Source organism: Sturnira hondurensis, unplaced genomic scaffold (assembly GCF_014824575.4).
Source record: "Sturnira hondurensis isolate 20B ecotype Veracruz unplaced genomic scaffold, ASM1482457v3 Scaffold0017436, whole genome shotgun sequence".
NCBI lineage: Eukaryota > Metazoa > Chordata > Mammalia > Chiroptera > Phyllostomidae > Sturnira > Sturnira hondurensis.
In genome coordinates this window covers 6,866,254-6,880,228 of record NW_028090067.1, presented here as the reverse complement: position 1 = coordinate 6,880,228, position 13,975 = coordinate 6,866,254, and the positions used below count along the sequence as shown (strand labels likewise).

The following is a 13,975-nucleotide window of genomic DNA, read 5'->3' as shown; positions in this document are numbered from 1 at the left end:
GACGAGCAACCCAATTAAAAAATGGGCAAAGGACTTGAACAGACACTTCGCCAAGGAGGACATACAGAGGATCCAGAGACACATGAGAAGATGCTCGATATCACTAGCTATCAGAGAGATGCAAATCAAAACCGCAATGAGATACCACTTAACACCAGTCAGAATGGCTATCATAAACAAAGAAGCAAACAACAAGTGCTGGAGAGGTTGTGGGGAAAGGGGGACCCTAGTTCACTGTTGGTGGGATTGCAGACTGGTACAACTACTATAGAAAACAGTATGGAATGTTCTAAGAAAACTAAAAATGGACGTGCCTTTTGACCCAGCAATTCCACTGTTAGGAGTATATCCTAAGAACCCTGAAGCACCAATCCAAAAGACCCTATGCACCCCAATGTTCATAGCAGCACAATTTATGATAGCCAAGAGTTGGAAGCAACCTAGATGCTCATCAGTCAATGACTGGATCAAAAAACTATGGTACATTTACACAATGGAATTCTATGCTGCAGAAAGGAAGAAGGAGCTTCTACCCTTTGCAACATCATGGATGGAACCGGAAAGCATTATGCTGAGCGAAATAAGCCAGGCAGTGAAAGACAAATACCATATGATATCACCTTTAACAGGAATGTAAACAACAAAACAAACAAGCAAGCAAAATGTAACCAAAGACACTGAAATACAGAACGTGCTGACAGGGTCCAGAGGGTAGAGGGGAGAGAATCACAGGGGAAAAGGGGAAGGACTCACAGGAACAAGTATAAAGGACACATGGACCATAACTAAGGTGGGGGGCGGAGATGGGAGGGAGGTGGGGAGCACTGGGGGGGGGCAGGGTTGGGAATACAAGACAGAAAACTGTACTGGAACGAGAGTTAAATAAAAATTTTAAAAAAAGAGTAAGTCTTATACACCAATAACTTTAATGTTAGACAGAAAATACATCTTATAATAAAGTCTAAAAATGCCACTTAAGATAGATAAGGAAGAGATTTATTCCCATTAGGGGGGATTAGAGGAGGTTTCATAAAGAAAGTTTCACCTGATTCTAAGCCAATGACGGGGCAGAAATGTAGGGACGTAATAAAGCCAACTGACATGGGTTACAGGCTGCCTTTAGGGACCAGCCAGTGATTCCACCTAATGGGAACACTGGAGAGAGGGAAATAAAGGTGAATTATCTGTAGTTGATCATAAAGAGGCCCCAAAATATCATCAAAGAAGTTGAGAGTTTATTTTGAATTCAACTGAAAACCATGAAAGAGTTTTGGAAAAGGGAGTGATAATCAAAATAGTACTTTAGAGAACGTATTCTGACGCCTACATATAAAATATATTTTTGAACTATCAGGGGTGGGAAGACCAATGTCACAGGCACTGCTGCCTTAGGCCAGGGGGCCTGCATGAGGAAAGCAGGATTAAAGTCAGTCGAAGTTCCATAAATGAGAAACAGGAAAATAGAATCAAGGGACTAAAAGCTGGAGACTCTACAATGAGAAATGGCAAGAACTTGGGAACTGGTGTCAGCAGTGAAGGAGAGAGTGTGCAAGACATTTCAAGTTTAATGTCTGTGTTCTGGGAGGTTGACAATGTTTTTAAAAATAGGAAGGAAACAGAAAGATATGATTTGGGGGGGAAGAAAAATGATATTTCCTTTATTCAATAAATACTTCATGAGCATTTACTATACACTGGGCCCTGTTCCAGATTGGGGGAGGGGTGGTGATGAGAGTTATTTTTAATTTTAAACATCTGTGGGGAAAAAGGCACTGTCCCCACTCTGGGACTCCAAAGGCAGAGCTGGAGCCAATGAGCAGAGTCAGGTAGGCGGTAAAATGTCTTTCTAATAAATGGAGTCTTCTTGATAAGTAGTAAGAGCTCTGTTGCAGGCAGCATTCAAGCATAAATTAGATGATATTCTTCCAGGAACACAGTGACAAGGGGTTCATGTGGCCAGGGGTGGTGGGAGCAGGGCTGAGGGGGTGGGTAGACTAACCTATTTTCAAGTTCTTTCCCAATCTGAAGTAAGAGGCTTATTCTTTCTGATGATCTGGCCCTATGGGTTCTATTATTACTCTCTCTTTTCTCTTAATTATTAAATTAATTACTCAATCTGGCTGCCATTCAGTAAAACTCACACATTTACATCTGTTATTCTTGAATTATTTTTGGTTAGGGCTGCTCTTCTTTATTTAAAAATTCTACCCAGTAATGTTACCTTTATAGCTAATTTGGAATGGTAACCCTGGTAGACATGGATTATAAATATCAGAGGGGAAAAGGATCTCTCATGCCTGGTAATACTTTTGTTTGAAAGAAGCCAGGCAAACAAGAAATGAATTATCTTGACTTCAAGACTGAGATGCAGTTTCTGTATTTTGCAGTAATTCAAAAATGAAAAAAAAAATCTCAGAGAAGTTCCTCTTGATGCCGTGTGATAGAGAAAGAGAATCATTATTCTCCAAACACTGTAACGCTTTAGATCAGCAACGTTTATCTGTGCTGCATTTTAGAAAGAAGGAGAAAGGGAAGGAAAGAAAGGGGAAAGGGGAACCTGTAGGGAGCTCCGCTATAAGCTATAGTTAAAGCTTTGCATTTCCTGGTGTCTTTTGAAACGTAAAATTCCACAACAAATAGCTCTGTAACGCATAACCGGTATGAAGATTCAATTCAGATTTAAGCACTTTGGTTTGCTTTTGAATCTTGCTATTTTCTGCATTTGTTTTGACTGCTCTCATCATTCAAGATTGACGCTTGGATGGGTGTGTAGGAGGAAGCAGCTTACAGCTTGCAGACGGAAAAAAAAATCTGCCTTATCTGATGGCTATTATTGAAAATGCGAGGTGTAGCCTGGGCTGGGTAATGAAGGGGAGCGAGCGAGGGGGAGCAGGGAGCAGGGAGCTGCATACTGATGAGTGTAGGAGTACTTGATAAAAAGAATTCTGGCTGCTGGCCGTGCATTGCTCATTGTGGAGTACTCCAACAATCACATAGAACGCAGACCAGCCTAAGCCGACAGCTTGATGTGCCTTCTTCGGCTGCCCGGTTTTGGGGGCTGTGTGACGTCCTGGTCGGTAGTAAAGATTAATCCGTAAGAAATGTGGAGCTAGGATCAAGTCAGACTCCGCGCAGCCTGCCTGGCAAACTATGTTTTACTCCTGACTTTGCTCTCTCGCTGAGAACATTAATCTGTCAAGCTGGCGGGCTCCTTCGATAGCAACTTCCCCAGGAGCATGATGTGGCAATGCCACCTCTCAGCCCAGGACTACCGCTATTACCCCGTGGACGGCTACTCCCTGCTTAAACGCTTCCCTCTTCATCCTCTTGCAGGACCCAGATGCCCCGTCCAAACAGTGGGACAATGGTTGGAAAGCATTGGGCTACCTCAGTACGAGAACCACCTGATGGCTAATGGATTTGACAATGTGCAGTTTATGGTAAGACGCTCTCTGTGTCCACGGAGCTGCCTTTTGTCTGTCTTTGCTTCTTCTGTGTGTGACAGGGCGCACAGGCAGCCTGATGTGCACCAGAGCCGGTCAGTTGTGTGTATATGTAGCTGCATCAGAAAATCGGATGCCTGTAGGACTGAACTGGCTGTGTACGTATAGACACTTGCTGAGAAATGATGTCTCTAGGCATCCGTATACATATGTATTATATGAATGAACCGGTGAGAGTACTATTTATAGGCAGTGGGAGAAGATTAACATTTATATTCTCCCTGTCATTCTTCCTGTGATTTTTATAAATTTGTTATCTCAGAATATTCAGTTCGATTGTAGCACTCTTCAGCTGATTCTAGATTCCTAAAAACATATATTTCCTTTGAGCGTCAGCATTTAGTGATTCATTAGACAATTTGTTCTGTTTACGGTGTGAAGCTCATTGTTTTCCTGGTAACTGTTTGATAAGCAAGCTTAAATCGGGTGGACGACCTTCAGTTCGTTAGCAAACTGCTTCAGATGGACAGTTACAGAGAGCATTCACCTACTTACCTATGCAGACTGTAGAGCACTGAAGTATTTATATTTAGGTAGAAGATAAACACTTCCATCAATTAGCTGTCAGTATTGAGAAAGAGAGGCTAATGGACTGAGTACTTTCATGTACTTCTGAACACTGGCGTGCATGCCGTCTAGACCTGCGGTGGGCAAACTTCTCAGGACGGGAAATATAGGGGAGGCAGGAGGACCGGGCGATGTGCAGACTCGTGGTACAGCTTTCTAATCATTCAGATACCTCCCCCAGTGCTCATCAGTCTCCCTTGTTAAGTTCTGTCACTGCCCTTATTGCCTTTCCTGGCTTGTGAGGTCTCACCACACACACTGCCTACCCCTACATTTAGAGAGAGCTTCATAACACAGGCATGTGGCCCGCAAATGGCTCGTGGAAATCATTAATAGCTATTTCTAAGTAAAATGCTGGGGCCGACGCCCAAAGCTTATTCATCCCAGAATGGATCACCAAATACTGAGAGCTAGTCATGTCTTTTTATCTCCATTGGAGATTGTTTTTCTCCAAGCAGGACTTGACTCTTGTAGATTTGAAAATCACTCAAATTGTTAAGCTTCTGCTTCCCCCCCAAAGATGTATACCCCATGAGCTTTTTTTAAAAAGCTACATAAATGCATCAAAACATATGCGCTCCAAGTAATTGTATCCGTAGAAGTCTTTATGAACCTGTTTTTTTTACAGGGAAATACACAGCTACTGTTCTTTTTCTCGTGTTTAAGAATACCATCACTGATCAGACAGGCGAGATTTTGTGGGTGTTGGAATAGGAAAAAAGTAAGATTTCTTCCTTTGCTCTTAGAGTCTTAGGGTGCTGGGCAGATTTAGGACAGATTTAGGACACTAAACAGATGACATCAGGAATCAGAGGAACAGAATGAAAGTCTGCGCTGCGGCTCATGTTTACGGCACGTTTCGCTGAGCATTCCCCCTCCATATCTACTGGAGAGGAGACCTGCTCACTTCTGTTCCTCAAACCCTTGTCCACATTTATTCTGCTCCCATGATTCGAATTTAGGGAGCTTTTGGGATTCTCTGAAATATTTGGGTGCTTTGAAAAAATTTAATGAAGCATGATTTTCTTCTGCATTTTAAACACGTTGCAACAATTATAATCCTTTTTTTTCTTTTTAAGAGCTTTGAATGGAAAGGCTGATCAAACAGGTTTCAGATAAGCACTTGGAGATCATAACAAACATTCCTGAATGAAATATGTGCAAGCATGCAGAAACCATGCACATACATGACAAAACCAGGGTCTGATCTGCTCCATAGATTATTGTCTTTAGTTTTCCAATCCCAAGTATTCCAAGTATTGTGTGTAATTTTCCAGAAATTAAGAAAACATGGTTAATTTGGACAAGTCAGTCAAACACTTTCTTCATGAGACAGGATGGAATTTTTAAAAACTTTGAATTATCATTTAGAGGAATTTGTTATTCTGAAGTGAAGTAAATCATAGAATAGTGTTGTCAATTATTGCTTTATTTCTGCCACCCAGCAATGTATTTGCTACTACTGTCGTAAAAGTCAATTTCTGTCTCTATAAAAATTATTTATTGATCTCCATAATCCAATTTATTTCATTATGAACTCAGTTTAAGTACACTAATATGATCAGCCCATGTTCAGAAACAGATTTTATGAATGTGATGAAAAATTTGTTTAGAGCTGTTCAGTCTCCACTCAGTCTCCTTCATATTCTAGCTTTTGTTTTTCCTGAAGCGCATTCTGACCTGCATTTATTCATCCTGTTGCCTAAGCAACAAGCATCACACTCCTGTTAACTATGATGTAGTGCAGGTCTTATCTGCTTTTTAGAGCAAGTCAGTAGAGACATCAAAGAGATAGAATTAATGTTAGTTAAAACGTCATAGTACGTCTGTGCGTAGATATACCTTATTGAGGAAATATTCTCAAGAGTTAACTTTTCACTTAACCAATAGTCTATTAATGAACGGGAGTTTTAAAGGATCCACGTGAGTGACTTGCAAAGTGTTTCCTGAAATCTTTAACAAAATTTTGTGCTCATTCTGTTCTACATACTGTCACACATGAGCATGATCTATGGGTAGCTTGTGTACATTGCTATGGTTAACGTTCATAAAGATTCTTACGTCAATTTCTACACATAGTTAGAAAAGAAGGACCGACCCCCTTTTATTTTTAAGCATCTGTCAGTTATTGCTTCTCTTTTGGCTCTCTCTCTTATACTGACCCTTTGTTTTATTGATGTGTGAACGCAAAAGGCAGAATTTCAAACTTTTTCTTTAAGTATCTAGTTCCGGGTTGCAGAATAGTTGTGCACACAGCTGCGACCCTTCTGAATCCTTAAATATATCGAATAAATGGAAACTGATATAATCAGTGAATAGCTACAAAAGCACATCAGGGCACATAAGACTTGGGGGAGGACAGATCTATGCTGTAATCCCAAGCTCCTTCCACACAGAATGCAGGCCGCACTCTACCTGTTCGTGCCCCCAGAAATCAAACCTCAGCTCCCTCCTTTTTAGGCCCGGCGGCCTGCTACCCATCCCTGGGCATGCACCTGTGGTCCTCTGGCACCCCACCTGTTTGCCCAAGTTTGCAACATAGACAGTGTATCTAAGTTTCAGAGTTACTTTTGTTTTTCCACCAAGGAGTTCAGGTAGGTAATGATTACCATACAAAATGCACATACACTGTGCTTATTTACTTCCTTACTGTATATGTTTCTATCATCTCTTTTTTCAAAGTCTGATGATGACTGTTTCCTTAATTTTAAGTCTCAAACTATCTGTTCTTGTCTGGATGGCTGCTCATTTGTAGTCTCCCCTCTCCCCTCTCGTGAACAGCTATTTCCTTTCCTTCCCCTCTGTCTTTTATCCTCCGAGGTCTAACTCAATTCCTGCCTTGTTTGTGTAGCTTTCCTTAATGACTCCAGTCCTCAGCAGCCTCTCTCTTCTCTGAACTCATGTAGTGGCTGTATTCGGTGTGAAAAATTACCTTTGGCATGCCATTAATCACTCTCTAGAATTGGGGGTTAAGTTTTCACTTACATAGATCTTGTCTCCTCAATTAGACTGGAAGCTTTTCAAGTCCAAGTTCTGTGTATTCAGTTTTCTTTCTTGTTTTTTTTTTTTTCTGAATGATTTGTCAGTCTTATTTTTATTTATTTTTTTCCTTTGAATTTTATTTTGTGGTGGTTTCAGGTGTACAGCTTAGTGGTTAGACAATCATATACTTCACATAGTGTTTCACTCAATATTTCCAGTACCCCATGCACAGTTATTACAACATTACTGACTATAATTCCTATACGTCCCTGTGACTATTTTGTAACAACCAATTTGTGTGTCTCAATCCCTTCACCTCCTTTACCCAGTCCCCAATCCCCTTCCCTGCATTCACTTCCCTGGCCTCTCTCACAACCTCTAGCATAGTGCTGAGCACATAGAAATCACCCATAAATGCCGGATGTGCAGTGGATAATACAGTGGATAATACATTCTGATAATGCTGTAGATGTGCTTGCAGTCTCACTTTGAACCCAGAAGCCTTGTTTTGCCAGTGGGAACATGGAACACTAATACCCTTCATGTATTCATGCAACATTTTCTATGTTCTAAGAACAGGGTTCATTGCTAAGGATACAACAATGAACAATACATGATCCTTGACCTCAAGCACATTACAGGATTGCCCTCAGACCTATCATATTATCTGCATGAACATTGCACACATATCCCTTCATTCGCTCACACATGTGTGCACACATACTATATCCCAGGGATCTCACCATATAATCACCAGCTTTCCGCACATTACTTACTCGCAATTGTTTTCCCAGCAACAAATTACAGTAGGCAATGGAAGACATAAAATCGATGAGAGTGTGGAGTAAAGGAAGATAAAGATACTGATAACGTCAAAACACTGGCAGGGTTCCGGTACATTTATAGGCCAAAGATTGGGTTAAGAAGTTTATGTTGTACTTGGAGGAGGGCTGACTCATGGCCTCACCGGAGTAACTAGCTGACAGTTATATTTGTAAACTCTAATCAGAAGGGGGGAAAATGAAATTATACCAAATTACCTTTTTTTAGCAGCTACCGCGTGTCTAGCAATTGCCATCTATGTTGACTAGGAATGTTTTGACCATTATGAAAACGTTCAAAATGCAGCCTTTATAGAGAGCGAAATAAAAAACAATAGCAGGAGCCTTGTGTGAATTGGCATTTTTGTGCACTTGCCCAAGGTCAGAGGGAGCAGTGCCGTTCAGACTCTGCAGTGGAGCTACGGGGCTCTTGGAAGTCATCCATTTGAACAAAAGATTTGAGCCAGATTCGTGTTACAAGTATTTAGCTTCCAATTTTCCCCATTTTTCTGGTGCATTTTACATGCTAATGGACTGACTTCTCTCTTCATTTTTTACATAACTTTTCTGTAATAACAGCACCATTTGTGGCTGACCTGATAAAATGAACTTTTAAGTATCTTAGCATCAAATCATGATCCAAGTAAGAAGTTAAACTTGTGAAGCAGAAAAATAAATTGTCCCTACAGGATAGGATTAATAATCCCCATAATGACTTCTTGTTTCAAATATTATAAAGTTACTGAGACTTAAAGGTACAAGAGAAAAAACACCTTCCACATTCTCTATACCTTCCTGTCTCCACAACAGGCAAGACTGATTTGAGTCGTTTGTTTTATGTTGAAAGTACAGCTATAATTTTTCAAACTCATTTAGACTGGTAGTTACATACCCACTTTAAAAAAAAAGACATTGCATTTTTCACCGTCAGGCATTTAAAACCTACTGGTAGCCAAAGGAAGGGATAAATGGTGATGGAAGGAGACTTGGCTTTGGGTGGTGAACATACAATCAAATGACGTATTTTGCAGATGATGTATAATAGAGTTGTATACCAGAAACCTGTATGATTTTTTACTTGCAATGTCACCCCAATAAATGCAGTAAACATTTTAAAAAAGAAAAGAAAATCCGTTGGTCTCCACGAGTCAAAGCCAGGAGGGAGTCACTCTTTTTCTTGATAACAGCTTCATTACAAATCCGACAGGCAGCAGCCTTGCTGTGCTGTCCTAGAGAAGGAAAGTAAGACTTCTCATTTCTACTGTCTTGCTTTTCTATGATTCAGTTTACTCATCTGTAAAATCAATCTCATGAGGACCTGGGAGGAATGTTCTTTAGGCTCGTTATTTAATATTTTGAGCTCTTTAAAGATGCAGAGTACAATACTGGTGCTGGAAGAGCTATTAATTCTTCGTGTAGGTCTCATTAGCCTTGGAAGGACACTGATTGTTGTGCGGGAGGAAGTCGGACGGGAGGGCATGTTCAGGGGCGACCATCTCCGAAGAACGGCTTTCAGAGGCTGTTCTGAAACAGCGTGGTGTTTGCCACAATGCTAATCTGGTGAGACTAAGGAGAGCCTTTTCTCCCACCTGGAAGTTACCCCGATTGCATGGTGAAGCATTAAAAGATGCTGCCCTGTTTTCTGATAATGCAGTACTACAACTCCCGTTACTAACTGAGGTTCATCGTCCTCTGATTGAGTCACGTGGCAGATTTGCATAATGTGGTCTTCACTGTTGCTTCCAATGAGCAGTTATTGGGGATGAGGACTTTACTTCATGAATCAGAAAATGAATTAAAACTGCTGAGTTACAGACTCATTTTTAAGAAATCCAGCCACCATCCTATTTCTTTGCTTCTTTATGAAGACAGTCTCTCAAACAAGTACTCAGTGACAATGACCTTCCTTTTCTCACTTCTAGTCGCCTCTGTAACCCTTATAATCCTGTCTGCTTCCCAGCTCTTCTGCTGAAATTGTTCCGATTCAGTGGTGACCTGCTTCTTGCCAAACCTCAACCCCCCGTTCTTCCTCACTTCATCTCTCTTCGCCCCTTTGACAATGCCTGGCTTTTACTATCCACTCCTTATTAGTATGTAGTCCCTTCTTGATATTTATTGGGTTCCGAGACTTTCTACTGCCCTTTCCAATCATTTCTATTCTCTTCATCCTCCTCCTGCCTCTGAGCGTGGGTGGGGCTCTGCCTGCCCATCATTAGGGAGAGCATTGGTTCTCAGAAACCCATAACGACCCCTACTCTTCCCCTCTCTCTACCTGGCTCCCAACGCTGTCCAGCGACTTAACAAATGTTTCTGTATACCTGGATGCATGCACAGCAGTTAGCACAGAGCTGTCGTAGAATAAATGCCCCCAACAAATGTTAAGTATTACCACAGCCAGAATGATCTTTCTGAAGCACACATCTGCTTTAGCTCCACCCTGCATAAAATCCTCCAGTGATTCGCAGTTACCTATGGGACACTGTATTTCCAAAATCCTGAGTATGATTTTCTCATCTAGGAGCGATTATCACCTGCCTGAGCCCAGCTTAGGTTGCAGCCTTGTCCATTACCACTTGCTCTCGGAACAGTTCTAGAGAACCGGAACAGTTCTAGAGAACCGTTTGTCTTTCTTTCCTTGCCTTTGCATGTGCTGCTTTCTTGGCCAGGAATGACCTTCCTTCCCCCTCCTAACTCCTTTTTGTTCTTTAGTTCTTAGCCTAGTTGTCCTTTCTTTTAGCTGTCACTTCGTCCCTGACCCTCTGAGTATGGGTTATGGACCCTTCTTCTGTAGTTCCCTGTCTGACTGCTTATGTTACCATGTTCACCTACCCCTACCACCTCCACCACACAAATACTGCGACAGGGGTTGGCAGACTTGTCCTGTAAAGGGCCAGATAGTAAATACTTTAGGCTGTGGGAGCTCCATGGTCTTTGTTGCAACTGTCCGATTCTGCTGTCGTAGCCTGAAAGCCGCCCTAGAAAATAAATACATAAATGATGGGCATGGCTGTTTTCCAATATGACTTTATTTACGAAAACTGGCAGGTTTGGTCAATGGGTCACAGTTTACTGCCTCTGCACAGATTTTTAACTCCTGGATATTAGAAATGCGCTATGATCCTCTCTATCTTCAGGTACAACCCATGGCTTTCATGTGTAGACACAGTAAAATTTGGATGAGAGGAGTAAAGAAGAAAGCAAATAAGGATGAGGGAAAGGAGGGCAGGAAAGTGGGAAGGAGAAAGGAACTGAAGGAAGCAGGTGGGTGGCCACAACGAGGTTCCTGGAGGCCCCTTAGTTAAGAAAACCCAGACAACAGCTGAGGGTATTCAGATTTCAAGATCCAGCCTTCGGGAGTGTGACAAGAGCTGGAGAGGGTGTTTTCGCTCTAGCCAATCAGACTGGAGTATATTTTCAGCAAGGGAACTGCACAGGCACAGGAACTAGGAAAACACAGCTGCAGAGGAAGCCCGCTGTCCCCTCTGTTTGGAAATCCTTCCGTTTCCTCTCCACCTAATCGTGCACTATTATTGTTCATGATTCAGCTTAAGTGCCATTTCCTCCAGGAAGTATTCCCTTACACCAGGGGTCTCCCCACCCGCCCTTCATCCCCCGTCTGTCCACGGCAGGCAAGTCATCGAAGCCCCCCTGAGTTCAGCTTCCCCATCTTCCTGTCTTCCCGGAAACTGGTCCCTGGTGCCAGAAAGGTTGAGGACGGCTGTCTTATACCATCCGGTTACCTGGCTGGCGTAGCTGCCCCATTCCCGCGCACTCTCTGCCCTATGCTTGTCCTTACTACATTGCATTGCAATTATGCTGCCTGGTCCGATGTCTGCCTTCCATTCTAGGAAGTAGGTTCCTTAGATTGAGGTTTTGTTTGTCTTTGCATTCCTAAAGCCTACCACAGTGCCTGGCATGTAGAAGCATCTCAGAAAAGATTGATTGGATGGAATTCTGGAGTTCTATTTGGTTTCATATAAATTACTCCATGAAAGTCTTACCATATCCCTGTTACTAAGTATCATTATTCCCATATTTATAAGTGAAGAGAATGAGACTCAAAAAGGTTCAAAACATGTTGCCCTAAAAACAAACCAAATAGGATCCTAAAAATCTCTGCTCAATTCACTAAGACCACCTAATTTCATCATTCCACCCTCCATTTATTCATTCATTGATTCAGCAAGGGTTTATACAGCCCCTGCTAGATCAAAGACACTGAGCAGGACCCTGGTCCTCCCTCAAGCACTCCCAGTTTGTCATACTTCTGGTCCTTTGAGGGACTTCTTTATCCTTCTCCTTACCTTTCCGCTTCATCCCCTCTGCTTCTCCAGAGGCCCTCTGCTTTTACCAGATCAGAACCCTCCCTGTCAAACAAACCTGTGCCTGCACTTCCGTTCACGGCATCCCCCCTCCCTCCCACCTAACGTAGTCTACATCCTCTGAATACCTATTCAAGAAAGACCCACTCCTCAAGGCCACCTGCTTGGTGGAACCTTCCTCTACTGATCCGGACCCTACCCACCTCTCCAGCTTCATCTCTTCCCCTCTTAAGCTCTGACCATGTGAAGTGGCTCCCAGTCCTACAGCTGTGCCACACTTGCTCACAAATCTGTGTCTTTGCACACATTGCATGTTATGCACACTGTCCTCTGCCTAGAACTAACTCCTTCTTCCTGCACTCACTCTGACCCAGGGTAACTCTTACCTTCCAAATCCCACCTCAAAGGTGGAATGGAGAAAAGCCTGTCCTTTGGGGCAGGCCTTAACAAATTCTTTGGCATAGCTCAACTGTCCTTCACCAGCCTCCGACGGCACCCTGTACGGGTGAGCTACAGGAACAGGCTCCCCCGTGCAGGGCTGAGCTATCTGCCTCTTCACCCAGCTCCCCCTGAGAGAAACTGCAGTGTGTTGTGTGTGTGTTTTCCCAGCACATTATAGGTCTTTGAATAGGTGCTGGGGCCACATAACAAAATGCCACAAACTGGGTGCTGTAAACAACAGAAATCTACCATCTCATAGTTCTAAAGGCTAGAAGTTCAAAACCAAGCTGTTGGCAAAGTTGGTCCCTCTAAGGGATATGAGGGGAGGGTCTATTCCAGGTCTCTCTCCTTGACTTGGAAATGGCTGTCTTCTCTGTGTTCTTACATCCACATGTCACATCATCTCTTTGTGTGTGTCTGTGTCCCAGTTTCCTCTTATAAGGTACCAGTTGTATGGGATCCGGGCCCACCCTAGTGACTTCATTTTTAGTGTGATTACCTCTGTAAAGACCTTATCTCCAAATAAGTTCACATTCTGGGGTACAGGAGATTAGGACTTCAACCTGTAAACTCGGGGAACCCAGTTTGGCCACCACAATCCTCAATAAATTTGTGTGCATAGGGACCCCTTGTTCATTATTCCTCATGTTGCCAAACACAGTCCCAGTCCCTAATGGACATCCAGTAAATACTTTATCTAACTAAGATTTACATGAAATTTAATGTGTTTAAAAAATCTGATGTTACTGTTTCATTAATGATAAATGTGATCTTCCCGATAACTGAGAGTTTCGCACATGTGAGTAGCCCCATACAAGGACACACTGTTAGTTAATAGGAGAACAAGCAAGGCCAGAACCAGGAACTTCCTACCTCTCTGGCCCAACATTCTTTTCCCATCTACTTTGCAGCTCTGCTGGTTTCCAGATAAATCATGTTCACTAGATATAGAACTTTGTTTTCCATCCTTCTGGTTGATAACTCTCTGATAGAAGACTCCCAAGGGAATAGAGAATTAGATCAGTAGTGTTTTATAGAGAAGAAAGGGAATGTAACCCACTTAATAAAATAACTACTGTTTGTGAGAACTTGTTCCTTACTTTTTTACATACGTTGTATTAACTCTCCTGTAAGTGTTATGAAGCATGTAGTGTTATTCTGGTTTTACAAATGATATAACTTAGAGACTAAATACCTGGCCCAAAGCACTCAATTTTTCAAACCCAGGCCAATCTGAGTCCAAGGGAGAAAAATATATTTTATTGAATATGTTGCTGGGGCCAAATAATGTAGGTGAGCTGAGAAAAGTGTGTGTTCTGGACAGACAAAAGTAGCATCA

At 42.3% G+C, this 13,975-nt stretch overlaps 1 protein-coding gene across 5 annotated transcripts in view; it reads left to right on the top strand.

Moving 5' to 3' along the window:
* ANKS1B (ankyrin repeat and sterile alpha motif domain containing 1B) overlaps nt 1-13,975 on the top strand; it is an 806,451-nt gene that overhangs the window by 467,449 nt on the left and 325,027 nt on the right. For all 5 annotated transcript variants that reach the window (XM_037068001.1, XM_037068000.1, XM_037067999.1 and 2 more), the window contains exon 15: nt 3,334-3,440. In XM_037068001.1, the coding sequence (XP_036923896.1) occupies nt 3,334-3,440 (107 nt within the window). The remainder of the gene's footprint in view (nt 1-3,333; nt 3,441-13,975) is intronic.